Genomic DNA, 26871 nt, shown 5'->3' with positions numbered 1-26871 from the left:
GCATTCCTGGAAAATGGTCATGCAGTCTGCTTCACTTCAATCAGGGAGAGGAGAATGCTTCTTCATGAAGGAACAGGCGAAGGAGACAGACTAACTACATGAAATTACACTGAGTCTTTAGCCTTTCGGGACTTTGGTTTTCTCACCTATAAAAGAGGGGAACTATGTCATAAGACTCTGTGGGAGTAGAAACAATGTGTGTAGAGCAAGAGTTTAGCTCTGGGTTACCAGGGAGTGTTAGTTTTCTTCCTCCTTTTGCTTAATTTTTTCTATTGATCTTCCATATGTTGGGCTGAAATCTGCTTCTTTGTAACTGGTACCTGGTAGTCTCAATTCAAACCTCTCAGGGAGCATGGAACTATTTTTTCTCTCTTCTGTACCGCATCACTTTCAACCCTTGGAGACAGTCACGAGGCCTCCTGTCGTCCTCACTTCTTCAGCCTAAACCCACCTAATTGCCTCCTTCATTCCTTAGAACTAATGAATAACTCAGGCCACATCCTTAGGGAGTTCCAACAGATCTGGGGGCAGAATGACTGGGAATCAAGGCAGGGGCCCTGCTTTCGAGAAGCCTAAATCTATACTGCTGTCTGCCCTAATCCTTAAGATAACCTCATGAGGTCTAGGTGTCCATATGCCAGGGTCTTTACCTATGAAAAGAAAAGGCCCCCAGAGGCTACTCGTCATTTTATTCCAAAGTTCAAAGCAACACTGGAACTAATTAAGACATCTATGTATCAATGTTTCCTAACAGATTATTGGTATTAATATATTATGACATTGATTTTGACTCTTGTTTCTTTTCAATGTACTTACAAATTTATCTAGAGATGTATTTTGGCTTTCTTTATAAATAAGGCTCTGAGGCTCTGCATACATACACCTTAGAAACTTAGAACTTAAGAAAAACTCGAGTCATAATCAAGTCTGAAATGACAACAGACAACTGCTAAGCAAGGCAGAATTAATGCCCTTTTGCTCCAGCATTTAACCTTGCCTCAAAGTTAGAATGTATAATAACAGAAATTTTTGAATCTTCATTTTATATATGATAGAACTTGGGCTCAAAGAATTTAAGTAATTTACCCAAGGCCACACAGCTACGAGCACTAGAGCAGAAGGCCAGGCCAATATAACTGCAAAGTCCAAAGAACAACCTTCATTCACCATCTGAGAAGAAGGAGTAGACATGGTAGAAAGCGAAAATGAAGACCGATGGGCTCAGCACAAGGAATATCATAGCCCAAGGAATATCATCGTAGCCTTAGGACTTCTCAAAGAGAAGAGGTTAGCCTGTGTACTGTCACTAAGGAAAGCGTTAACGTAGAAACTTTCTAATTGGAAAGAAAGCGTTAATGCAGAAGGTTAACGTAGAAACACCTATGAGGCTTTTGGAAGAAAGGAGTCACATCTCAGCTAGAAGGTTGGACTCTATGACCTCTAATGTGTCCAGGGTCATTCAACTTGGAGACATGGAGACTAGGCTGTGGAGATACAGTTGACTCTGGCACCACGTTAATTTGCTGCCCTCTCTAGGGCTGAAAATGTTGCTCAACTTGATCTAGACTTTGAAAAGAGTTTACTTATAATATCCTCAAGAAAATATAAGTTCTACCATCTTGGGGAAGGGCAGGCTTTCCTAAGCATGACACCAAAGTAAACAATCAGGAAAGGAAAACACTGATAGATTTGATTTCATAAAAATAAAAGTTGTCTATGTGAAAAAAAACACATACATCATAAGCAAAATTAAAAGTTAAACTAGTTTTTAAAAATGCAGATTTCAAATCAGTAAAAAAAGATAAATACACACTAATAGTAGAAGGAGAAAAAAAGTGAATATTTATTACAGAATAAAACAGCCACTGTAGGGCCGGCCCGGTGGCGCAGCGCTTAAGTGCACGCGCTCCGCTGCGGCGGCACAGGGTTTGGATCCTGGGCGCAGACCGACGCACCGCTTGTCAAGCCATGCTGTGGCGGCGTCCCATATAAAGTAGAGGAAGATGGGCACAGATGTTAGCTCAGGGCTGATATTCCTCACAAGAAAAAAAAAATGGCCACTGAACGTAAAAAATTCAACCTTAGTTATCAAAGAAATGGAAGCTAACAATGACATGCCACTTTTGCTTTTAAAATTGACAAAAGCAATGACAACACCTAGTGATGGTGAGGTGAGTGGAATGGTGTATTCTCCTGCACTGCTGCTAGGGACTGTAACTATGCAGACAGATTTATAACATCATGAGGCCAGGCACTGTCCTAGGCCCTTTAAGGCATTTTTCATCACAGTATTAGTTATAACAACAAAAAACTGGAATAAGCCTAACTTTTCAACAATAGAGGATAAGTTAAACTACAAAACATTCCTACAATGGAACATGTTTAACACGACCAATAAAAATGATGTCATTAAAAATATTTAATGACACAGAAAGAGGTTTGTGATGTTATTAAAAGACAAATGCCATTTACAAAAGAGAATGGCCCAAGATGGTTCCATTTTGGTAAATATATGTGTAAAAATACGTGCATAAAAACAACTACAAGAATACATGTTAGCAGTGACTATACAATTTTGGCTTAGTTTCATTTCCTAGATTTTCTACAACAAATATGTTTAGCTTCTGTAAGTGTTTTTAAATCTAGTTTTTTTTTAAAGGAAGCAAAAGATTCAAGGAAAAGAGCAATAAAATGTAAGAAGACCCACCAAGTACACGCCACCTCCAGAGCTGAGCAGAGACCCGTCTCCCTGCCAGAAGTCTCCTGGAGACCTCGGTTTTCCCACAACAAGAGTGAATGAGGCTGCTTCAGCTGACCCCTCGAAGAGGACCCACACCATTTAGCTGGACTGTGAAGTGGTCTTTCAAGACTTCCCCAGGCCTTTCCCAAATCTCTCTCTAGGGGGATGCAGGCCACTGAGAAGACACTGCCTAGCAGGTTTGTGTAGCACTGGAGGATGGGCTGCTGTGGGCGACTCTGACTCAACTGATGCAAGACCCTCCTGTGACTTAACACCAAAATGGCACTCATTTCAAGGCCAGCATCTCAAGGTCTTCCAATGATTTACCTGTTATCTGGGCCCAAAGTTTGATCACACTGTCCCGCTCAGCCTGATTCCCAGTGGGAATCGTGAGCAGAGAGATGCCCACCACCAGCAAAAAGGCTTTCTCTGGCTCTGGTCTCCCATGTGCTCGCACTATTAAACGTTTTCCGTTACCTCACCTTTCCCCCTCCCTGGCCCCAGCCCACACATTCCGATTTACTGAATAAACTTTATTATAAAGTAAAGAAACAAAAAAAAAAACACCCACAAATAAAAAACAATGTCAACAATAACAAAGTCTCTAAATACACACGTTACCAAGATTTCACCGCCTACTTTCATAGCTCTTTTAACACTCACGCCTGGTGAGCAGTTAGAGATGATTTCTGATCGCCTAATGGTTCTTGATGCAAAAATAAATCTAGAAAAACATATGCAAGTCACTTGACAGTTTACAGGGCACGTTATCATGTTAGGATCTGACAATGACCTCAGTGGACGTCATTACTCCTACATGATAGCTGAGGGCCCTGAAGCTCAGAGGGTTCAGTGACCGGCCCGTAGTTACCATCTTAGCCCAGCCCGTGGCCACGTCAGGGCTTTTCCTCGGGTCCGGGGCTGGAGCACTAGGTAGAAACAGTTCCAGCGTGGAGACAGCAAATCCACCTCTGCAGCCTCACAGCACTAGCAGTTCAGGGAATGGCATGATCAAAACTGATCAATGTGCCTATTTTATTTATTTTGAGTTTTCTTATTTTTGTTTATTTTTAGGCAAAATTCACATAACACGAAATGAACCATTTTAAAGTGAATAAATAAGTCAGTGGCATTTAGGACATTCACAATGTTGTGCAACCACCACTTCTGTCTAGTTCCAAAACACTTCCATCACCCCAAAGGAAACCCCACACCCACCAACCAGTTGCTCCCTATTCCCCCTCCCCCTAGCCCCTGGAACCACCAATCCACGTTTTGTCTCCATGCATTTAACTATTATGGATATTTTTTACATGAATGGAACAAGGGGCTTTTTGTATCTGGCTTCTTTCCCACAGTATAAACATTTTCCAGGTTCATCCATGTTGTAGCATGTATCAGTACTGCATGCCTTTTTATGGCTGAATACTATTCCACTGTGTGTCTATACCACAATTTGTCTGTCTGTTCATCCACTAATGGACATTTGGGCTGTTTCCACCTTCTGGCTATTGTGAATAGTGCTACTATAAACACATACACACACGTATGTGATTGAGTACCTGTTTCCAATTCTTTGGGGCACATCCAAGTTTCCTTATGTTCCTATGTTCTTATGTATTTTATCTGACTATCAGAGTATAGGCTATTTATTGAAGAAAATGTGGAAATTAGAGGAAAAACACAAATAAGAAAAATCACCTAAGGGTAATTAAGAATATCTTCTTCCAGAAATGATATTCTATAAACTAAAAAGCTTATAACCCCGTTCTTTCTTTCCTCCCTATAAACATGGATTATTATTTTAGAAGTAAGTAGTCATTGAGAAGATGGACTTTGCAGTCAAAAGAACCTGGATTTGAATCCTGGTTTTACCTAAGCTTGTTTTCCTGGCTCTAAAATGGACACAAGAGCACCGACCTCCCACTGATTTTATGGCACATTAAACAGGATGGTTTTGCGAGTGAAGGGTCCAGTACGGCGCCTGGGACAGAACAGGCATCCGAGAAGTTCAGCCAGAATAGTATTTCCCACCAGAGATTTGCTGACTCCACCAGAGAGTGAGGCTCAGGAGAGAGGAATTCTGTGTCTTCACTGCTGTATCTTTAGTACTGAGCCTGGTACACAGTTGGCACTCAATAAATAACTGTTGAATGAATGAGTGGATGTAGTGTTGGGGAAAGGATTGGAATTAGAGACCCAGAAGGATCTCCGGGGAAGACACAGCTTTCTGAGCTCAGAAGACAAAGGCCGTGCATAGGAGATTCTCGTCAGTCAGTCTGAATCCCGCACAACCACCTTCCAATGGCTACACTTAGTCAGCTCTGTCTCAGGGCCCACAAAAATTGGAATCTTTTGCAGAAAATGGTCAGAAAATAAGTTTGTTGTTGTTGCAGCAATGGAGGGCAGAGCGAGGAGCCTCTGAAGACGTGCTGAGTCGAGCCGCCTAGGCTGCTGGACCAGCGAAGGCTCGGGGCGTTTTTTCAAAGCAAATGAAGCATGTGATGGAATAAACCCAGGCACAGAGATATTTAAGCATGGGGCCTTGACAGGAACTGCCCTGAAGTAAGATCGCTTGGAACTAACGAGATGATTAGTGAGCTTCTCATGGCCCCACAGGAAATCTTGCCTGGCACAGGAATGCAAAAATTTCCAACCTTGTCTAAGGAGCAGGCTCCCCACACTCCATTGCCTCATAATGATGCCTGTAATGGGTTGCAGAGCTCACTGCCGCTGAAGGCCTTATGCCTCCCTCCGATTGTGGGTCCTTACCCCAAACAACAGTCCTGCCCTGTCTGTGGACTAACTTCTCCTGCAAGGTCGGGAGGGCTGAAATGGAGTTGTAGGCAGGTAAGCTCCCAGGAAACAGGACAGAGAAAATGAAGGGCTGACCCCACCTCAGACGGCTATTAGCTGGGCCTCGCCAGGGAGGATGTGAGCATCCTTGGTTCCAGGGTAACAGTCTGTTTTCATACAGGTATGCTTTCATACTTCTCCTTTAAGGCACCTATCATTGCTGCAATTGAATTATTTTTAGCATATGTGTCTCTGTGGGATTAATTAACATCTCTCTCTCTCTCCCACTAATTTGTAGAGTATCTGAGGGCAGGACCGTTCTGTCATGTTCCTTGTTGCATCTTCAGACCCCAGCATAAAGCCTTGTCCATGGTAGGCACTCAATAAACACTTGTTGAGTAAATGAATCTAAGGCATTTTATTACAAATTTCTATCCAGTTGGAAGGCAACATAATATATTGGCCAAGGACACGGGTTTGAATGCATCTCTTTGTGACTTTGGGCAAATTGCTGAAATTGCTTTCATTAGTTTCCTGATGCTGCTGTAACAAATAACTACAAACTTGATGGCTTAAAACAATAGAAATTTATTCTCTCATGGTTCTGGAGGCTGGAAGTCCAAAATCTGGCAGGACCATGCTCCGTCTGGGGCCTCAAAGGGAGAATCCATTCCTGGCCTCTGCCAGTTTCTGGGGGCTGCCCCGGCATTCCTGGGCTGGCGGCTGCACACTCTAATCTCTGCCTCCATCTTCACATCACCTTCTCTTCTGTGGATCTGTAGGAAATCTCCTTCTGCCACTATCTTATAAGGATACCTGTAGGCACTTAGGGCCCACCCAGATAATGCAGAATGATCTCATCTTAAGAGTCTTATTTAATGACATCTGCAAACACTCTTTCCAAATAAGGTAAAGTTCATAGGTTCTGGGGATTAGGACAAGGCCTTATCTTTTTTGGGTCCACCATTCAGCCTATTACATTTCTCTCAGGCTTGGTTTTTTCATCTATAAAATGGACATACTATCCCTTAGAATTATTATGAGGTTCATGGCACATAAAAATTTGTCAATATATGGTAGCTATTAATAGCTGTATTATTTCACGAGACAGGGAAGTATAATTCCCGATGGCCAAAGAGAAAAAGTGATGGAGCTATGCCAACTCATTCAGACATTTTAAAAAGCATGTCAATATCAACATCAATATCAATCTATCTGTATATTTATTTATTCAGGGCTGGGACCTGAGCTCGTCCCTCTTAGCCATGTCATTACATTTGCTACTCACAACAACCCTGGGAGACTGTATTTGCCCCCATTTTACAAATGGAAAAAAAAAAAACAAAACTAAATTTCAATTCTCAAGAACCTCAGTTGGCCACAGAGCTTAAATACAAACCAGGAATTCTCGCTCCAAGCCCAGTTCTTTTCTCTATTACCCAAGAAAATTAAGGACAGAAATGGAGAAAGTTCCAAGCATCTGTACTTGGACAAATCACTTGTTAGAATGTTCCGGAAAGAGTTGACCGCAGGGCAGATTAGCCTAGAAGAACTCTAAAATAGGGGTTCTCAAACTTGGTTGTATACTAAAATCACCTGGAGAGCTTTAAAACCCCTCAAATCACAGACTGACTAGAGCAATGAAATCAGAACAGGAGTGGGGGGTGGAGGGGTGGAGAACAGCCCCAGGCATTGTGGGGGGGGGCGTCTTTCAAACTTTCCAGGTGATTGCAGCAGGGCTGTGGTTAGGACCTGCTGCCCTATCAGTGGTTCTCAAACTCTGGTGGGAAGGAGCATCATCTGGGAAGCTGGTAAAACTACAGAGGCTCAGGGTCCAGTCTCTTCAGGTGAGTCTGACCCCCTCCAAGTCTGAGAACAACCACTCCAGAGCATTGTTCCACCCTCTGTTCTGACTTTCCCCACTCACTCATTTATTTATTTACTCAAACACCTACACTAGAGTTGGAGCTGCAGGGATGCATCAGTAAGACATAATTCCTTCTTCTTTTTTTTTTTTTTTTGAGGAAGACTGGCCTTGAGCTAACATCTGCTGACAATCGTCCTCTTTTTTCTCCCCAAAGCCCCAGTACACAGTTGTGTATCATAATTGTAGAGTTGTAGCTCTTCTAAATGGGACGCCTCCTCAGCATGGCTTGATGAGCAGTGAGTAGGTCCGTGCCCAGGATCTGAACTGGCGAACCCCAGGCCACTAAAGCAGGATGCATGAACTTAACTGCTATGCCACCGGGCTGGCCCCAAGACATAATTCCTGATCTCAGGAAGTTGACAGCCTGGCAAGCCGTTCTCAAGGCACCCTCCAGGTGCTCTTCCTGGCTGACCCTCCTGCTGGAACGGGATGCGTGAGGGCTTTGCTTGAAATGAAGAAGATACTGAATGAATATTTCTTGGATGAAGGAACAAGAGGGGAGGAGAGGGAGAACATACATGAAAGAAAGCCTCACCCAGCAGTGTGGTGGGGCACAGCCACGTCCCAACATCCCCACGTCCCCCACAGCGTGAGGCACGATTACGTATGGGGGAAGGTGCAATCAGGAGATGCTTCTTGGAAGTGGTGAGGTCTGAACCATGTCTTTAAGGACAACAAGAGCTTGGGGAGGGTACTCTCATCAGACCAGACAGCAGCGTTGGCACAGGGTCCTGAAATAGGATGGGGACGATGGGCAGTTTGGTTCTGGAGCATAGCAAGCAGGAGGGGAGCGAGAGCAGCGGAGCTGAGGCCCAGCCAGACGGCAGAGCACAGTGTAGGATCTCGTCTCCCTCCCTCGGCCAGAGGCCTCTAAGTCCACAAGTCCCTGGAGTCTTTGAGCAAGAGTTGACCAAAGCCATAGGCCCAGGACTACCAAGGCTTTCCATCGCTGTGAGCAGGGGCCCAGTCCGCAGTTTGTAGAAGCATCTTGGGGCCAAACTCAAAGCCATTTCTGCAGTGGGTGCACAGGGAGGTTCTCTCAGCGGGCAGGTTTAAGTCCAAACTGAGATGGCAGGGACGAAGCCGGCCTGGGAGAGCCATGAAACGCTTTCTCTGCTGCTTCCTGACTGTTTACGAGTCCAAGATTGTGCCTTGCCTTTGCCAGGAATTACCAAAAATGGTACCAAGGGAGGAAGGAACCTGAGACCCACGACAGGAGGTAAATAAATTTCTATCCAGATTCTAAACGGTAAAAACAGGAGCATAAACGTGTCTAAGCCGGCTCGACTCCTCCTCTGTCTCGACCGGGCGGTGGTTGTTGGGGATCGGGAGCCCTGTGCTCCTCACGCAGCCAAGGTGGCCTTTTGTGGACACCCTGGGGCCTCGCCTCTAAGCTGAAGGCCCCATGGACAGCAGCACATGGAGGAGAGGGAGGGCTGAGGAGGGACTGGTGCTGAGCAGGAGCTGGGACGCCTGGCTGGAAAGACCACCGAGCAGTGAGGCCGACCCCCTCCATGCCAGCGCTGGTGCCCAGTGGCAAACCCCTCCCATTGAGCAGGCTTTGAAGGCTCAAGATTGACCATAAAGGGTTGGTTTCCCTCTATTTTATGACAGGATTCCACAGCCCTCGTCTTGGAGGTTCCTTTCCCTAAAGTGAATAGACCTGTCAAGTAAAGAGGATTCACAAGAGTCCTGGAGAGAGCAGCTGGGCTGAAGGGGACCTGGTTCCCACGTCACATGCTTCCGCGCTGGGTTCCAGGCAAAGGGACCAAGAGCACATTGTTAGCGAGGGACAAAGAAGACACGGCAGAGCCAGCAGGAAGCTCCCTGCTTTCCTACAAGGTGTATTTCTCACCGTTTCCAGGCCTAGACTGGATTTACTTTTTTTAATCACTATAAAGGAAAAGGAAACTAATTTCAGATGGTCAGGAAAACCTTATCTGAGAAAATGACCATTGCTAAGAGCTGAGGGAGGGGAAAAGCAAGAGAAAGAGGATTCTGGGTAGAAGGAACAGCATATCAAGATGCCCTTGGTCTGGAAAGAGCCCGACTTGGGGGAGCCTAAAGGAAGCCAGCGTGGCTGGTGCGTGGCCTGCAGGGGAAGACAGGGCAAGGTGGGGTTTAAGGGATGGAGGCAACGCTGGCTTGTGAGGGCCTGTGTGCTCGTACCCAGCTACTGCCCAGAGCCAGATGCCCCACCTTGCTCTGTGGTTCCACTGCTGTCCTCTGTAATCATCATCAAAGTATAATCCCTCTGCGCTTTGCACTTCTCACCTACAAAATTTTCCTCCACAGGAGAGAGATTGTGCTCAATATTGCCTTTCTCTGAGAGGTAACGATCAGATTATAATCAGTAATGATAATCTGTTACACATAAAGTACTTCATATATTTTTAAGCATTATACACAAACACATGATCAGTTTTAGAAAAATTTATTTTCATCAAAAGTAGTTCCTAGAACTTTAAAGCCGGGATAAATCTGAGAACACCTCCTCATGCTGTGAGGAGGTCACACAGATCAGGAGATGTATCTGTGGTTCCAGCTGTTGTTTCATTAGAGCAGCATCTTTGAATAGGAATATAATGCAAGTGACCCATGTCATTTTAAATTGTTCAGTAGCCACATCGCAGAGGGTCAGGGAAAATTCATTTTAATTATATATTTCACTTAATTCAATGTATGAAAAATTATCATTTCTACATGTAATCCACATAAACATTATTAATAAGATATGGTACGTGCTGTTTTCATACTACTCCTTTGAAAGCCAGCTTGCGTCTCACACTTATGCTGATCTCATTTTGGACCAGCCATATTTCACGGGTGGCCAGTGGCTCTGGAACTGGACCACGCAGCACTCCAGTCTCACTGGGTAAGGCAGCCAGAACCAGGGTGGATACCTCCCTCTCACAGGGGCCCAGAGCCTAACCGACAGGTCACTGACCTGGTGGTGGACTTGAGCTGGGACTAGCACCAAGCTTCCTTGTCAAGAGCCCTTTCCCCGAATCATCCCTCCCTCCCCTTGGGAATAAGGAGGGGAGGCAAGAGAACTACCAGAAATGAACACTTGTTGGTGTTGGGGACTGTGATGGGGCTTCGACCTGATGTAACCCTTACAACAACCCTCTGCAGTCACATCACTTCTCCCATTTTCCAGAGGCGAAAAGGAAACTTGAGGTTACAGAGGCTCCAAGTGCTTCTGTCGTTGATGGTGTGGGATGCTATCAGTCCTTTAAAGAAAAGGATGCTATCAGGATTAGGACAATGTCACTTAGGGCTAACCTGCTAAACATGGGCTGTCACACCACATGGCTACCCAGGAATTCCACCAGAAGTTCCTCCGCCAGCTACCAGTTTTGAAGATGGAACAGAAGGATGGGTAAGCTCTCAGAGACCCCAGTCCCAGGAGGATGGTTCTCTAGCTTGCCAAGTACCAAGGCTCCTGATGCAGTCCATCCCTACCTTGCCCCTTCACCCACTGCCACTGCTCCAAGTACATACACTTAGGAGCACAAGGAAAGGGCTCAGCTATCCCATTCAGACTAGCTGTGAATCAAGCTCCAAGCTACAGGCCAGTCAGTACCATTTAAATAGACTCTTTATGGGCCAAGGACAGATCAGGTAACAGAGAGAGAGGACAAGAGGAAGCAACCACTCCTGAACCAGAGAACCTGGTCACAGCCCTTGACGGTGACCTTCTCAGGGAAGAGGTGGGCCAAGGAGCCGAGGCCAGCACGTATCTGTCTACCGTGACCATGCGAGCAGCCATCCTATGGCACAAGTGCGACCCACAGGTGTGTTTGTTGGCCGGGAACACAACGTTAGGTGATGGGTCCCAGCACCTCCACAGGGGAAAATAGGAGCTCAGAGTCAGAGGAACTGCAGGGCCCCTGCTCCTAAGAGCCACGCTGTACACTCCCTACTATGTGTAAAGGTTCCAAGCTGGTAGCGGAAGCCAGCTCTCCATTTAAAAAAAGCAAACCAGGACAAAAATACCCCCAAATCTAGTCTGTCAGCACAGAGAACTGTTTGCAGTTGGAAGCAGGCCTCACTATTTTTTTAAGTAGGCGCCCTCCCTTTCTGCTACCTACGGGTGCAATTTCCAGTCCTTTCTCCAAAAGAAACATTTGGCTTTCTATAGAGAACCTCTGAGACCTCATGTGACTGAAGATGGAAGAAGGGGAAAGAGGCCCTCATCACAACCCACCCCAAACCCCCCAAGGAAGCTGAGGTTGAGCCCCTGTAGATGCATTTATTTTAGGAGGTACTTGGTTCTGAGCATTTGTTTCAGAAATTACCGCCATGCCCCATCAATAGTAGCTTTCAACAGCTCTTCCCGGGTGGCCTTGTCCCTTTTAAACTTCATTTCCTGTTGGAAAGGATAAACAGGTAACTGTTTAATGCCACTGACTGGACATGTTTCACAGAAAACCAGGACCTGAGTGAGGCTGGGAGCCAGGGTGGGATTGAGGGTGGGACAGAGCCGCTGGGTGAAGAGGAAGGCCTCAAAGCATACCAAGTGGTGGGTGTTATCTTACTGCTTCTCCACGTGAGGGAACTTGCCCCACAGGAGGAGGGATATGAATGCCAGGGAGACAGTGTCATCAGCCGCCATGTTGGATACGCTGGATCCCTGGACTTGGACTGGAGGACCCATGGGAATCCTGGCACTGCCACTCACCAGTGATGCCTATCTGTCCTACCACCCAGGGTGGTGTGAATTCAAATGATGCATGGAGCACGCTTAGCAAGGGCCTCACACCTAGTAGATATTCACATGCAGCAGACATGAATTGGCTCAGGTGGCATTTGAACTCATACAACTTAACATCATGGTTTCTGCTACACCCAGGCATTGTGTTGGGCAGTAAGAGCATGCCAACAGATAAGTGAGCCGGGCAAATTTCAATACAGCGTGGTAAGGATTCTGATCAAGATAGACAAGGGGTGATATGGTACTTCACATATGAAATATTTTGGGATATGGTCAATGGGATTGATGAAAGGATTCATTTACTGTCTATCCTCCCTCTAGAATGCAAGGTCCACCAGAGCAGGAATATCACTTGTCTTACTCAGCACTATGCCCATTGGGAGCACTGTGGGAACAAGGGAGTGAGGGAGGCTTTAAGGTGATGCTGAAGTAAAGAAGTCAGCTAAGTGAGGAATGGGGTTAAGGACAATCCAATCATAAGACAGGGCATGAACAAAGTCATAGAGACTGGAAGTAGAAGGACAAATCCAGGGAATTGGAGGCAGGTTGTTGAAATAAATGGAGTACAAAGTATGGGTGCAAGGGTAAGACCATGGAGAACCTTGTTCACCAAGCTAAGTGTGGCGCTTGTGTGGGGACACTTAGGGGTGGAAGGCCAGAGTGGGTAGCTGCTGACAAGGCCTGATTTACAGGCTCTGAATTCTCCACTCCAATACTAAAATACACTTTTCTTCCAAGCCTGCCCAAGTACCTATGATGATTTTACTATCAAACCCAAGTCATAACCATATTAACCAAAAACCACTGTTACTTCTTATTCTCCAATTAGTTTATCAGATTTGCTAGCCAGACCCATTTTCACAACAACCATATAAGGTAGGTACTTTTATTATCTCATCTTACCAATGAGAAGACCAAAGCACAGACGGGTTGAATGGCTTGCCCAAAGTCAGACAGTCTGAGTCAGTAGAGTCAGGATTCAAACTCAGTCCCCTTGGCTCCAGGTCCATTCTCTTAACCACCATATCATCTCAGATCTATCTTCCAGTCACCATTTCTCTCTTCAGCTCAGTGCAGCCACTGTTTAAACCATTGGATGAATTTTTAATTTCTATAATTCTATTTTTCAATTCTAGAATTCTATTTAGTTCTTTTAAAATGTCCACTTTTTTGTCATATTACCCTGTACTTCCTCTATGGTTTCTATTCCCTCTGTCACCGTGAAACATTTGAAACATATCTACTCTCTCCAATTGCTCTATTGTCTTTAGTTTCTAAGATATAAACTTCTCCAGGTGTTTGTCTGCTGACTCTCACTAACAGTGGCTTCTTTCCCCCCTCTCTCGCATGCACTATAATATTTAAAAGTAAACTTAACATCAGCAGGAGTTTGCTGCTGTTGTGGTTTTGATTTTTTTTCATTTTGTTTTTGGTGGGAGAACCACATGCACTGGGATGTTGAGACATCTCTACGACCTGGTTTTAGGTTGTCCCCTGTGAGGGTCTCATAGTTTAATCAATTCCAGACCAAATTTTTACGTTATCTTCGAGGTTTGTGGCTCGGGCACCACACAAGAATAACCCCACCCCATACCCTCGTATAGTGCAGGTTGAGGTTTGATTTCTCACGGGTGACCCCAATGGCCCACAGTGGTTGATAGACTTCCATACCAGATCCCAGCAGAATTTTCCTCCTTTCATGCTCAGGCCAGTCACTCCTCACGGACAGCCTGTGCAGGGGGTTTGTTTCCTACGGCCTCAGCTCTCATCCCCCCGGGATACTGAAACTCCAGCTCCTAACAGCCATACACACTTCCCATATTTTCATAGGACTTTTTGTTTAATTCCTTCTCATGATCATTGCTCTGTCATTGAGCTTGCTCTTCATTTCTGGCAGCTGGCAATGGATTTTTTTTTCATTGTATATTTCCACCAGCATCTCTCTGTGATTGGGGGGAATGTCCTTGGATAGCTCAATCTATCAAACTGACCAGAAGCTTTTGATTATGCCATTAGATATCAGTCTTCCCCTCTAGGCTCTGAGTTCATGGAGGACAGGGACCTTCGTCTGATTCATCTTTCAATTCTGATTCTTCAGACAATGCCCAGACCAGAGCAGGAAGCAATAAAGATTTGATCAATAAACAACGAATAAGTGAATTAATCAGCTTTCTCTTTCATTCTAAATGGGAATTAAAGACCATACACTAATCATCTTCTAGAGAAAGAATACACCAAGGATCCCTGGAAAGCTACCCATGCTCTCTGGAAGGCCGTGCGGAACAAACAAAGGAATCTGGGGCCTGCCTTAGCCCAGCGTTTTGGCCAGCAGGCTCACTACTCTTGATACTACTTCTGTCTTGAAGGGCAACCGCTGCTAATTACAGTGCTGGTCTGGAGGAAACTCGAAGTGTGGCCAGCCACGTTCCTCACTGGTGGCTCTGCTGCCGATTTAGCACACACTGATCTCCTTCTTTAGCCATAACTGGAACCTGATCGATAACATGCAGTGTGCAATGAGATAATTTTTCTGTTGGCGCCGTAAGGAGCTTCTCCATCAAGTTCACACACTTGAAAGCCCCTGGTACAGAGCTCAGCACAGAGTAGGCACGAAGTTAACATTTAGTGTGCTTTATTTCTTCTTTCCCATTAAAAAAGATCCATAAATATTTGTTGAAAATCTACTGCCTCCTAGGCGTTGTGCTTGGTGCTGTAGATGGAGAGGAATAACACGCAGTCCCTTTTTTAATCCTTAATTAGTCAAAGAATGTCTAGATCAAATTTGACAATAAAAAAAATTATCCTGAATATCCTTTGATTTCAGTTGAAATCTCACCTCATCCTGCCACCCGAAAATGCCTAACGAAGCATAACTAGCCAAAGGACTTCGCCCATGACTGTAAAAAGTTCTTCCTCCTCAGAGAAGATATACAGCTCCCAGTGAACAGACGGGAAGACGGAGAGCTGAGCATAAAAGGCAGTTTTGACAAAGACTTTGGGTTTCTTGTATCACTATAATCCCAGAGCCCAGACTCACGCCTGAACTAAAGCATAAACTCAACACGATCGTTGAATGGGAGTGTTTGCACACATATATATGGATGTGGCCCATTCGTACATGGCCCTAGATGTGGCGTGCCTCATCATTCCACACGTATTTATTGAGGATTTCCTATGAACAAGAGTCTGTGCTAGATTTTGTGATGGAGACAGAAGAAAAAAAAAGAACAAGATAGATAAACTACCCACAAAGAATGCCCAGGTTTAAGGCAAGATAGACAGGTATGTAAATCACCGTGATTTAACATAGAACATGCCCAGAGAAGAACAGAGAAAGGCACTTCCTGCTGAGGGTTAGACAAGACTGTGGCTAATGCAGACCTGACGCTCGGACTTGAAGGAGAAGTCATTTGTTGCCCTGGAGAAAGGAGAGGAATGGGTATTGGCAAGGAAGGTAGGACAGTCCAGTCCAGGTGAGAAGAAGAGCTCAGACAACAGCAGAGAGGCTGGAAAGCACAGGATCTGTGAGAAGAAATAGAAACTTGGCTGGAGATGCAGAGAGGGGTGTAAAGGGGACCAAAGAGAAATCAGGCTGGAAAGGTAGGATGAGCCAATCACAGGGGCCGAGTGTATCCTGCTTTACCATACCAGAACAGAGGATCCCCAAGGAGCAGCCAGCTTAGCGTATGGTGGGGCTTAATCAACACGACACAACCTCATGGCAGGAACCTGTTCCCCACGTGCACACAGGAAGCTGCCATCTGTATGCACAGGCAATTACAAACATTCCAGGTGCCCTGCCCTGAACCCTGACAGCACATCAAATACTCACTGTAAGAGGTCACCAGCCAACAGCTCTGATCAATCCTGGCTCAGGCAGAATCAAATCCCCTAAATAAGATCCACTAGATGCAGTGTCAGGAAGGTCAGAAACGACCCCATTTCACATCTTGAAGCATTTTTACCATGTGGAACATTTTAGAGAAGAAGGGAAAGGAAAGAGGAAAAAAAACTCTCCAGAAATAATAGAATTCCAGGTAATTAAATGTTAAATGATCACAAAGTAAGCAGGGAATTTATTTTGGCCCCATCTCCTTCTAGTGATATAAAAAGCAGTTGATTTCAAAGGAGGCTGTGCCAGGACTAAAAACGAAGTTTCGCGCCTCCCCTCGAGCCCCCCAGCGTGTCCCCACTGTGTACCTTTGTCGAGCTCACTTGAAACGTTCCACGATGAGGTAGGCACTAACTCAGCAGTGACGGACAACTCCGTTTCTGAAAAGAAAGAGAGGGAGGGGAGAGAGACAAGGGCAATATTAAATATAGTAACTTATGGGCTGTTAGAAGCATTACAGGAGATTTCCGAAGGCCCTCCCTTCTGAGAGAGACCACGCAGCCCACAGCTTGTTAGGTCGGAATGCCTGCTCTGCTTGCCAGGCAGAGGCGCCTGCATTACAGGGCTACCCAGAGGTACAACTCGCAGGCCAGACCTGGAGACTTCTTTCTTTAAAACACGGACTTGAAAATTAAAATACAAATATTTCATGAAGGGAATACCAAACGTGCAGAAATGACCAAACATAAACTCTTCCTTTTCTTGTTAGAAAACCCATCTCAGACTAATACAGCCCAGTAGTCTTCCCATGAAAAATAAGAACATGGCTCCTGCCGTTGATTTCATTCATGTTTGTGAATTGACAGCATTTCTACTAAGAGAGCATTTCTCTATGTTGAAACTTTACGTCAAGACAGATGACAGTCATTTGTGATAATTAAACCTAAAAGATAATTTCCAAAACCACCATAAATTAAAGCAAATACGCAAATCAACAATCTATAGGGCATGATACACTATGAAACTGTTCATATAATACACACAAAAACTGTTTTGGACCAGGCCTGTGGTGTAGTGGTTAAGTTTGGCACCCTCCACTTTGGTGGGCGGGGTTTGCGGGTTCGGATCCCAGGCACAGACCTACACCACTCATCAGCTATGCTGTGGTGGCATCCCACATACAAAATAGAAGAAGATTGGCACAGATGTTAGCTCAGGGCGAATCTTCCTCAGCAAAACAAGAACAAAAACAAAACTGTTTAATAACATACTGCAATATACAAATGATGTTTCTGTTGTCGTTTTTGAAAATTTAAGCCATGACACCATCCTACTGGCACATTTTAAAAGGACTGCACTAATCTCCCCTTAGGCCATGTCCACACACACACACACACACAGACACACACACACACAGACACACACACACACACACTTCCACTGTATTACAGAACTTTAGTGCTGGGCAGGGTCTGAGAGGCCAGAGGCCAGGTCGTTAGATATATGGCACCATGCAGTCAATTCTCCTGCCTTCCATCTGGTGCAGACATCATTAATCAATTGTGGCCCTTTTTGTCTATTAAATCTGTGCTCTAGGTAGCCACCAGAAATGCATCTGAGTTGGAACACAAGGTGAACTTTAGTAAGTGGAAGAATTGGGATTCAAATCCAGGTCTGCCTACGGCCCACACACCACCTAGCAGCCCTCGCTGCCTAGAACTCAAGCCTCTGAAACATGACTTGCTTGTCACCTCACCTCTCTCTGGCTTCACCTTTTCACCTGGATAAGCACACTTTCTACATTTCCTTATTTACTGATGACACTGTCTGGCACACGGCCATAGGAGCCACACACCATCGTCAGGGAGCCTTGCCGAGGACAGGACGTTTACCCACTGAGACCTTGCAGAGGCCTACTTCTAGTTTGTCTGCTGGGTCTCCGATCGACCTGCCGCACACGGCAGAGACAAAAGTTGCTTGGTTTGTGCCAAGCTCTGTGGCGGGCCTCTTTCCCTGTCCTAGAAGCGGGTGGGAAAGAAAGCAGACCAACCACACATACCCTCCCCACCCCAAATGGCCCCAGTCACCTTCTACACCCTGAACCCAAAACAGCATCGATTCTTTCAAGGGGAACTGAAGTCAGACGAGCAGTATGGCTGGGATCCTACAACACACAAAATTCCAAAATATGAAACCAAAAAAAATTTACCCAAGTAGGAAAAATGGTGAACCCAAAACCGCAGCAGAAGGCAGTGCCTCTGTTATCAACTTCTTGTTCTGGAATGGGTATTTCATGCAGGTGACTTCTCCAGAAGAGCTTATTGTCTACAGTTCGGGCCCCTCCAGATAAGACTCCAACTGCAACTCGGCTCTGAGCCCCACGCTGCTGCCACCCACTGTGGCTCCTTGAATAATGGTCCCTTGTTTGCAGTATTATGGACTACTGTGGCTCGCCTTATAAAAAGGCCCACGGAGCACTCCAACACCCAGACCTCAGGGAGCTTGGGAATGGCAGCATGGTGGCCACGGCGGCATTTCAGGCACAGCGGCCAGGCTGGGGAGGCGGGGGATTAAGGTGGATCCTGACAGCATTTACATTCAATATTTTCATAGCTTCATCTTACTGCTGCTCACAGTTAGACTGCCAGAAATACAGGTTTCATTTTACAGTATTAATTTTATAGAAAGTTAGCTCTATGTCACTTGGTTTTTCTAACCTGAGTTTGAATTGCTGATTGAGTATAATTTGGGACCAGCGACAAATGAATAGGTCCTTGGCACTGCTAACAGTGGAACTGCTCCCCACGTGTCCCCAGACACTAATTACCACTCGGCTCTCAGGCTACAGCAAAGACAATTTCAACTCACGAGCCATGAAGTGACTGATGATTCTGAGGAATTTTGTTCTCAGACTCAAGATCTATTCCTGTAGATGACCACATGTTCAGCTTCTCAGATAAAACGATAATAAAAACAGATAAAATATTTTAAAATATGAATAACCTCCCTGAAAAGTATTATCTTCCAAGGCCACATTTTTTAAGAGAAAGGGTGATAATTTTATGTGAAAAGTTTAATATTAGTAACACTCCCTCAAAAAATGATGTTTTATAAGCTTTTTTTTTCCCCTGAAAGGAAGGCTGAACTTAAGTGAGAAACCTGAGCTCATTTCAGCTTGAGCTCCATTGACTGGGGGTCAGCAGCGGCTTTAGAGAGACACGACCTCCAGCTCTGACCCTGTGGGATCTCCACTGACAGATTCCACTCCTCTCCCATCCCCCTCATCACGCCAAAGGTGAGATATTTCCAAGTATATTTAATACCAGACTAGCAACCTCTCTTTGCGTAAAACTATTGTGGTAATAGCACACTAATATATATGTGCCAATTAGAAGATAGTAGAATATTTAATGGAAATACACACCTAGATTAAAATACTAATTTCTGCCACCTACCTAATTTTGGGGTCATGAGTAAGTTACTTAACATCTTTTGACCTTTATTTTCTCATCTGTAAAATGGGGACAATAAAAGCCATCTCACAGGACTGTGGTAAGGATTAAACTAGATACTGGACCAAAAGGGTCTTGCACGGTGCCCGGCATAGAGTGGACCCTCGAGACCTTTCGTGCCTTCCCCTCTGCCCCGTAGGGCAGACAGCAGCCATCGTCGACGTGGACACACTCCGGTGAGCTGCAAGGTCACTGCCTGGGTTTGAAACAACGCCTTCGCCAGGCCTTCGAAAGACTCTAGATTCTGCATGCCTTACTAATCCAGGCCGATCTTTTCATTTTGTGAGGTTTTCCTGAATTGGTCACCAGTTCTCTAAGAACATAAGTGTTTTTATGTGTTCTTAGCCAATTGAGGCAAATCAAGCATGTTTTAGAAAACCCCAGCCTTTATCTTTCCCGACCTCTGCAGGAGGGCAAACCATTCTTCTCCCGATTTGATCAATAGGAGCTATTATCTTAGCAGCTTCACTGATGATTGACTTTTTGGCACTGATTCTGCAAACCATAAGGTTTTGGTATTTAAGCCCGAACAGTGGGAGTGTTATTTGGAGAGAAGGAAAAAAAAATAAGCCTTGAATCCTCCTCGTTGATAAAAGCCTGTGCTCTCTGAAAGGATTCCTGGTTCATCTCAGCAGTTGGCAGGTAGAGACCCAATGTTCACAGGATGTGGACGCTCTTCCAAGAAGCAACCAGCCATGCCACATCCTGTATCCCGATCCAGTGACACTTGAGGCTACACAGGCACAGACCAGAATACTCACGAGACTAGTGGCCAGCCTAGTGGTCACAGGCCACGTGTGAGGGAACAAGGGGCTGCCCCAGCGCCTTTTGTGACCAGAGTCACTGAGTCCGAGAATGTTGTATCTAGGTGGGCCGTAGAGCCCAGGACTTATTTATCAAACTGTGTTCTTTGGATCCATAGGATTTCGTGGGGGTATCCTTGTAGGGGGGCATTGGAGGATTTGGGACTATCTCTGTAGGGGGCCACTGGAGCATGTGGGGGTCTGGAGGACAAGAGCACAAGGCTCTAGACCCTCGTTCAACAGGAACAACTCCACATTTCCCTGTTTTACATATTCAGGTGATGTGGAAAAGTCTTTAAATAAACATTCTTGAAGCCTCTTATGTGGTCCAATCTCCTCATCTTACAGATGAAGAAAGTGAGGCCCACAGCAGTCAGGACACTTGGCCAAAGTCACAGAAATTCTAAGAGGGAGCCAAGCCTTAGGAACAGCTTAGAAGGAAACGCATGCTGCCTCCTCCCCGAGCTCCTTTTACGTCCGTTTGCGCCCCTAAGATGTGATATGTACCCTCAGAGGCTGAGTCAGAGAGACACATAAGGAACTTCCAAACAGCCAGGGTCAGGCACACACAAGTAGCACACTTTCTTCTGTGGTGAAAGAAGGCTCCTGTTCGTGATCATTTTGGGGCGGGGGGCGGGGGGGGGGCGTGCTGATGGCTCGAGTTCTCTGTGTGCAGTGGCATTTAGACATATCTGGGGACGCTCTCAGCCTTGGTCCGCTCCTATCTCCAGTGCCTCAGTGGAGGAGAAGCCCACAGCCAGGTGAGCCAGCTTCGCCGACGGCGCCTGTTGGGGAAAGTACCAGTCTGCTCTCCTTGGAGGGGCAGGTGGACCACCTTCCCCAACAGCACAAGCAGCAGGCAGCCCGGGCGCTGCTCCGGGCCTGGGTTCACAATCACCCCACACCCAGGCTCCTGCAGGAGGGCCCTCCACTCTGGGGCCTCAGCTTACTTCCTGAGGAGAGAGGGAAGTTAGAGCCTCCCTCACCCTGTGAGGGACAGTCAGGAGTGGGGAATTTCTGTGCTCAGCGCCCACCAGGACCTCATCATCCTCAGTGACCTCCACTCTGGACACCTGATGCACTCTTTGAATGAAGTGACCAGTACAGTCACAGAGACGGAAGAGGGCACAATCCTGCAACCTTAACCGCTGCTCAGCCACCCACTACACGACCTATACGGCTCCACGAAACCATGTTTTTAAATAAAACCTGTAGTGACTTTGTTACTGTGCACAGTTACAGTGCACGTGGTGAAGCCATTAATTTGTTGAAGAAAAGTTTTAAATACACCAAAATTTGTGGTGTTATTCACATTTTTATACAGAGGGAATTGCAAAACAAAACAAAAAAGCTGTCCTGGTGTTCTCCGTGTCTGAGAGGCTCTGCTCGTGCTCAGAGCTCTCCTCAACAATCCTGTGAGGCAGGCACCATGACTAGCTCCATTTTAAGGCTGAAGAACCTGAGGCAGAGGTATTCAGGCACTGTGTACTCAGCTTGTTGGGGTGGGGGTGGGAATTACGACCAAACCCAGACAGTCTGACGGCAGAGCCCGAGTGTCTCCAAGGGGAGCCAAACGGAGGATGGGGCTGGGAGACGTGCTCACTTGCTCCCCTGCTTGAGCCCCCTTCAGCCCCGGAGGACCCCCGGGACCTCTAAACTCTGCAGAACGTAGTTTGAGAACCAGCACCAGAGGCCACCTCCTCCCCCACCAATGCTTGGTTTCCTAATTCTAAAACGCAAAAGGGATAGTGGGGGACACAAAGGGAAGAGAGGAAGTACTTCTTGAATCACACTTAAATGCTTTTTTTTTTCCTTTGGAAACATTTCCTTCTTTAAATCTGTTGAATTGCCTATCACAAATCACACGTGGTTCCTTTATTTAAAGGAATTATGCTACACAATGTACCACAATGACACAGAGTGTCGCAAAGTGAATAAAAAGGCTTGGAAACTGTCTTAGCTAAAAACTATCATACTTGGGCTCTCTTCCATGGAACTCAAGAGAGTCACTCACTCACTCACTCATTCATTCAATACACATGTGTACTAGCACTTTCTATGTCTAAGAACTGGGATGAAAAAGCTTGCCCTGGTCCCTGACATTTCTCAAGAACTTGCAGTCTAGTGGGAGAGGAGCACAGGAACATAACTGTGCAAGTATGACTGGGCAACAACAGAAACTGACAGAAATGGCCTCCTTACCCCACAAGTCATTCTTCCCACCATACCCCAACCAGGCTGCAAACACCAAGAGAGCTGAATAAAATATCCCAACAAAAAATAGAATGCATAGCTGAGACTGAAAGAAAAGGACATTCTCAGGTGCCTAAAAGAAAGAGAACAGAAGAGGAGCTGATGCAGAAGGTGCTTATAAACACAGTCCCTCTGGGCTGGGGCTGCAGTTTCAAAGCTCATTTGAAAACCAACGACATGGCCAGAGGGAGATCTGAGTTCTTGCCTAAAGCCTTTACTAGAGCCTGGGAGAGCTGCCCCATCCGCGGGAAGAGACTGGAAACACCTTCCCCAATGGCCCAGAGAAGCTGCTAGGACCCTTGCAGTCCACCCAGGACTCGGGGGTTGGGGAGGGAACGTCTCCACGAGGAATGAAAGGCGTGTGTAAAGACCAGGGAGGTCCAATGTACCCTTCATGCAGTTTCTCCATGGTTACAGCTTATAGAATCATGGTACAACATCAGAAAACCAGGAATTTGACATTGTTACAATGTGTGCGTACAGTTCCATGTCATTTCATCACATGTGTAGTCATAGAACCACCACCGTAACGGAGATGAAGAACTATGTCATCACCACAAAGATCTCCCTCATGCTGCCCCTTTAGTCACACCCTTCCCCCTCCTGCCAACCATTCCTAACCCCGGGCAACCACTAATCTGTTCCCCATCTCTATAATTTTGTTGTTTCAAGAATGTTATACAGGGGCTGGCCCAGTGGTGCAAGTGGTTAAGTGCGCACGCTCCGCTGCGGCGGCCCGGGGTTCGCCGGTTCGGATCCCGGGCTGGCACTGATGCAGCACTTGTCAAGCCATGCTGTGGCAGCGTCCCATATAAAGTGGAGGAAGATGGGCATGGATGTTGGCCCAGGGCCAGTCTTCCTCAGCAAAAAGAGCAAGATTGGCAGATGTTAGCTCAGTGCTGATCTCCCCACAAGAAAAAAAAAGGAATGTTATACAAACAGACTCACACAGTGCCCTTGAGATCCACCCGATGTGTTGTGTGCACCAACGGCTTGTTCTTTTTTACTGCTGAGTAGTATTCTATAGTATGGATGTACCATACCTGGTTTACCATTCACCTCAGACATTTGGTTGTTTCCATTTTCTGTCTATTAAAAATAAAACTGTTATAAACCCACTCACAGCCTTTTGTGCTAACTTCTTTACTTCAGTAAGAAGTAAGCTGAGTATAGAAGGAAGGAGTTGTATGCAAGAAGTAATAATAAGCAAATAAATTGGAAAATATGTTGAAAATGTTAAATAAGCCTTGACTCTAAAAATAAACATGTAATAAGAGGTATAACAGAGGTAACCAGAGGGTCCCAAGGCAGCACTGAGGGATAGTACATCCTCCAGTTTGGGGAGGGGGAACCCCAAAGGATTAGGGAGTAGGAAAGATTGTACTCATCTGAGAGGAGGCCCCTTGGCACGTGAAGGGAAGTGCAAATCACTCATCAATGCTCATACTCAATTGCACAGTAACAACTTTTTCCAAGAGGTAAACAGACAATAATTTCAAAATCCAGGGGCTTCTATTTTTTTTCATTTTTTCCTTAAAGACCAAAAGGACACATCTCAGCTAGTTAGCGAGGAGGCAGGATCTTCTTAGGGCCAGTGCCAAGTCCTGAGAGAACTTTCAAAATGTCTCAAATCTTGGTCTTCCCAAGGAGACATTCAAAGGAATGGACCCAAAGGCAGCACTCTCTCATTCACCCATGGTGCCCCCAGACCCAATGGATGCTTAGTGCAGCAAAAGATGTGGTTTATTTCTGGCTTCAGAACAAGTTGGCAAAGACAGAGCAAAGAGAAGAGGGAAGCGTGCTGACCAATGCTTCACTCAGAAACCGGTCTCATCTCCCTTCAGAGGCTTCCTGTCACTTCCTTTGGGACACTGCAGACACCTCCGATTTCCAATGACATCAACAAACCTCACTCTTGTCTTCTGGTTTCCACTTGACTGCTCTTCTTTATACGCTTTTCCCCTCAAAAGCACCTCCTGGCAGTTTTTCCTTCTTACTCATCCTGCTGTGTAATGTCTTTGTCTTCTGGGGTTTGCCATTTAATTTCCCCCTCTGTATGGCCCACCACACTTTCATTTCATATTCTAGAATACATTTTATAATGAAAGTCTATTACGTTGTAATTGTCTCCAGTCAATTCAAAGTCCCCTGTCACTCAAATGAAACAAGAGACCCAAGAAAGATGCTCTCCTAGCTGCAATTCCATGACAGCCTGGGAGTTTATTCTTGACTCTCGCCAAACAAATAGAGTCTTGGTTAAGTCCTATACACAATGCGAATGAAGTTAGGCTGTGCTGGGTGTTCCCTAAAGCCATAGAGTGTTAGCATACAGTTTGGAAAACTAGACGGTCACAAAGGATTTCTTTAAAAACGCCTCACTTTCAGCTGGAGTTAAATGTTGTTATGCTCATTCATTTGTTCACTGATTCATCCCTCCATCCTTCCATTCAACAAATATTTATTGGGCACCTGCTCTGTTCTAGCTAAGTGCTAGGTAGGTGCTGGGATGTAACGGTGAACAAAATGAAGACCGTCCCTTACCTCATGGAGCTCATGCGTGGTAGGGATGCAGAGAAGTAAACAGACAACTAAAACAGAGTATGATGAATGCTGGGTACGGGGTGCAGGTGGGGTGGGGGTAAAGGCACCTAGCACAGTCTTGGAGGATCCTCTCCTGACCACAGGTTTGGGTGTCGAAACTTCTGTGGTTTATGGAGAGCCAGGTGTTTAGAGCCAGCCAAGAAGCCTGGATAATCTAAGCTCCTCCTTTGAATAAAACAAGATTATTTCTGCAAAAAGTGAACACAGAGCTGAGAACTCTACAGTGGGTATGTCTTCACCTGCCATGATCACACACCTGCCCCGGCCGGCAGAACCCGGCTCTAACAGGAGTCTTCTGCTGGAAACAGAGAACCCCTCTCCAGGGTTAGCGGTCTGGATCTAGCCCTGGACACTTGCTAAAGCGAGCCTTCTGCCAGGCCTGGGTCTCCCGTGCTTTCCTCTCCTTAGCAACATAAACATCTGCTGGGATGGAGGGCCAGTCTAACCTAAGAGGTTCTAGATTTCCAGTTCCTTTTACCTCTCAAATTCACACTTGGCTCTGCAAAGACAGAAAATAACTGTCCATTCAACATGGTCCTAGGCACAGGTTAAATGGCTCCTGCTCCTGCTCCTGCCAGACCAAGGAGGAAATAGAATATACAAAACAGAACATTCAATGCACGAATTTCATCTGCTTGAAACAGTGTAACGCTGACACCAATAAAATCTTTCTCATGTTTGAACCTCAGAAAGGATACTTCTGTTTTAAGCTATGTTTAAATCACAGCAAAACAACCACGCAGTTCAATAGGAAAATAGAATAAATCTTCTAATTCAGTGATATTCAGTTTTTTACAGAAAAGACAAAAAAACTGGAATTACTTTAATTTTCTACTTTACAATTTGCACTAATTCTACGGTCCACGTGTCCTTTGGTCATCAGTGAGTAAGTGCTCTTCCTTTCGTTCTGATTAGACAGTAAACTCCTCGAGGGCAGGGCTCACGTCTCCGCTTCCTTTGTGTCCTGCCTGGTTTCTACATGAGCCTGGAACGGGCTAGTGTAGCAGAGGGATGAACGGTGTCGTGCTGACTTTAGGGTCAGACATGTTCAGTTCCCAGCTCTGTCACAGACCAGCTTATGACCTTGCGCAACTTACTCCACAATCTAAACCTCAGTTTCTCATTCATAAAATGGGCATAATAGTAACGATCTTGCAGGACTGTGATGAGGATTAACTAGGAAAATGTTCAGAGACGAGCTCAGCGCCCAGCAAATGGTAAGCCATCAGCAAAGCAGCAGCTAGCACTATTCCATAAAGATTTTTTTACTTACTATAGATACAGCTTGAAGGGATTTTAATGCAGTGATTCCCGAACCCAGCTGGGGAGCACATTAAACAAACACAGATTCTTGGACCCTTATCCCTAAACTACTCACTCTCCCCAAGCGAGTCTTACATAACCAGCTGAGCACCGGTCCTCTACAAACCACCCGTTTAGGAAAACTCAAATGATGATATGCCTGCAGAAAAATGAAAAACACGAAAAGGTTTAAACGCACTGGGAAGTTTAATGTAATTTAAGAATCTAGGGGAAAGGGAGTTGGCAGACTAAAACTTAACTCTTGTTTTTGTCATAAAATTCCAAAGTGGTCAGCAACCTCAATAGTGAGACAGCTCAATGAATATGAACCAAGAACAAAATTGGTAGTTCTTGAGTGTCTTTCAGAGGCAAGTATTTATGTTTAACT

General features: G+C 45.6%; 1 protein-coding gene across 3 annotated transcripts in view; it reads right to left on the bottom strand.

The window, feature by feature from the left end:
- ROR1 (receptor tyrosine kinase like orphan receptor 1) overlaps positions 1-26871 on the bottom strand; it is a 374358-nt gene that overhangs the window by 142230 nt on the left and 205257 nt on the right. For 2 of the 3 annotated variants that reach the window (XM_058538215.1, XM_058538216.1), the window contains exon 2: positions 16381-16452. In XM_058538215.1, coding sequence (XP_058394198.1) covers positions 16381-16452 — 72 coding nt within the window. Of the gene's footprint in view, positions 1-13083; positions 13261-16380; positions 16453-26871 lie in introns of all 3 variants that reach the window. The other variant, XM_058538217.1, reaches the window with a different exon arrangement.

The sequence above is a fragment of the Diceros bicornis genome, chromosome 4 (assembly GCF_020826845.1).
Source record: "Diceros bicornis minor isolate mBicDic1 chromosome 4, mDicBic1.mat.cur, whole genome shotgun sequence".
Taxonomy (NCBI): Eukaryota; Metazoa; Chordata; class Mammalia; order Perissodactyla; family Rhinocerotidae; genus Diceros; species Diceros bicornis.
This window is presented reverse-complemented; position numbering and strand designations above follow the sequence as displayed.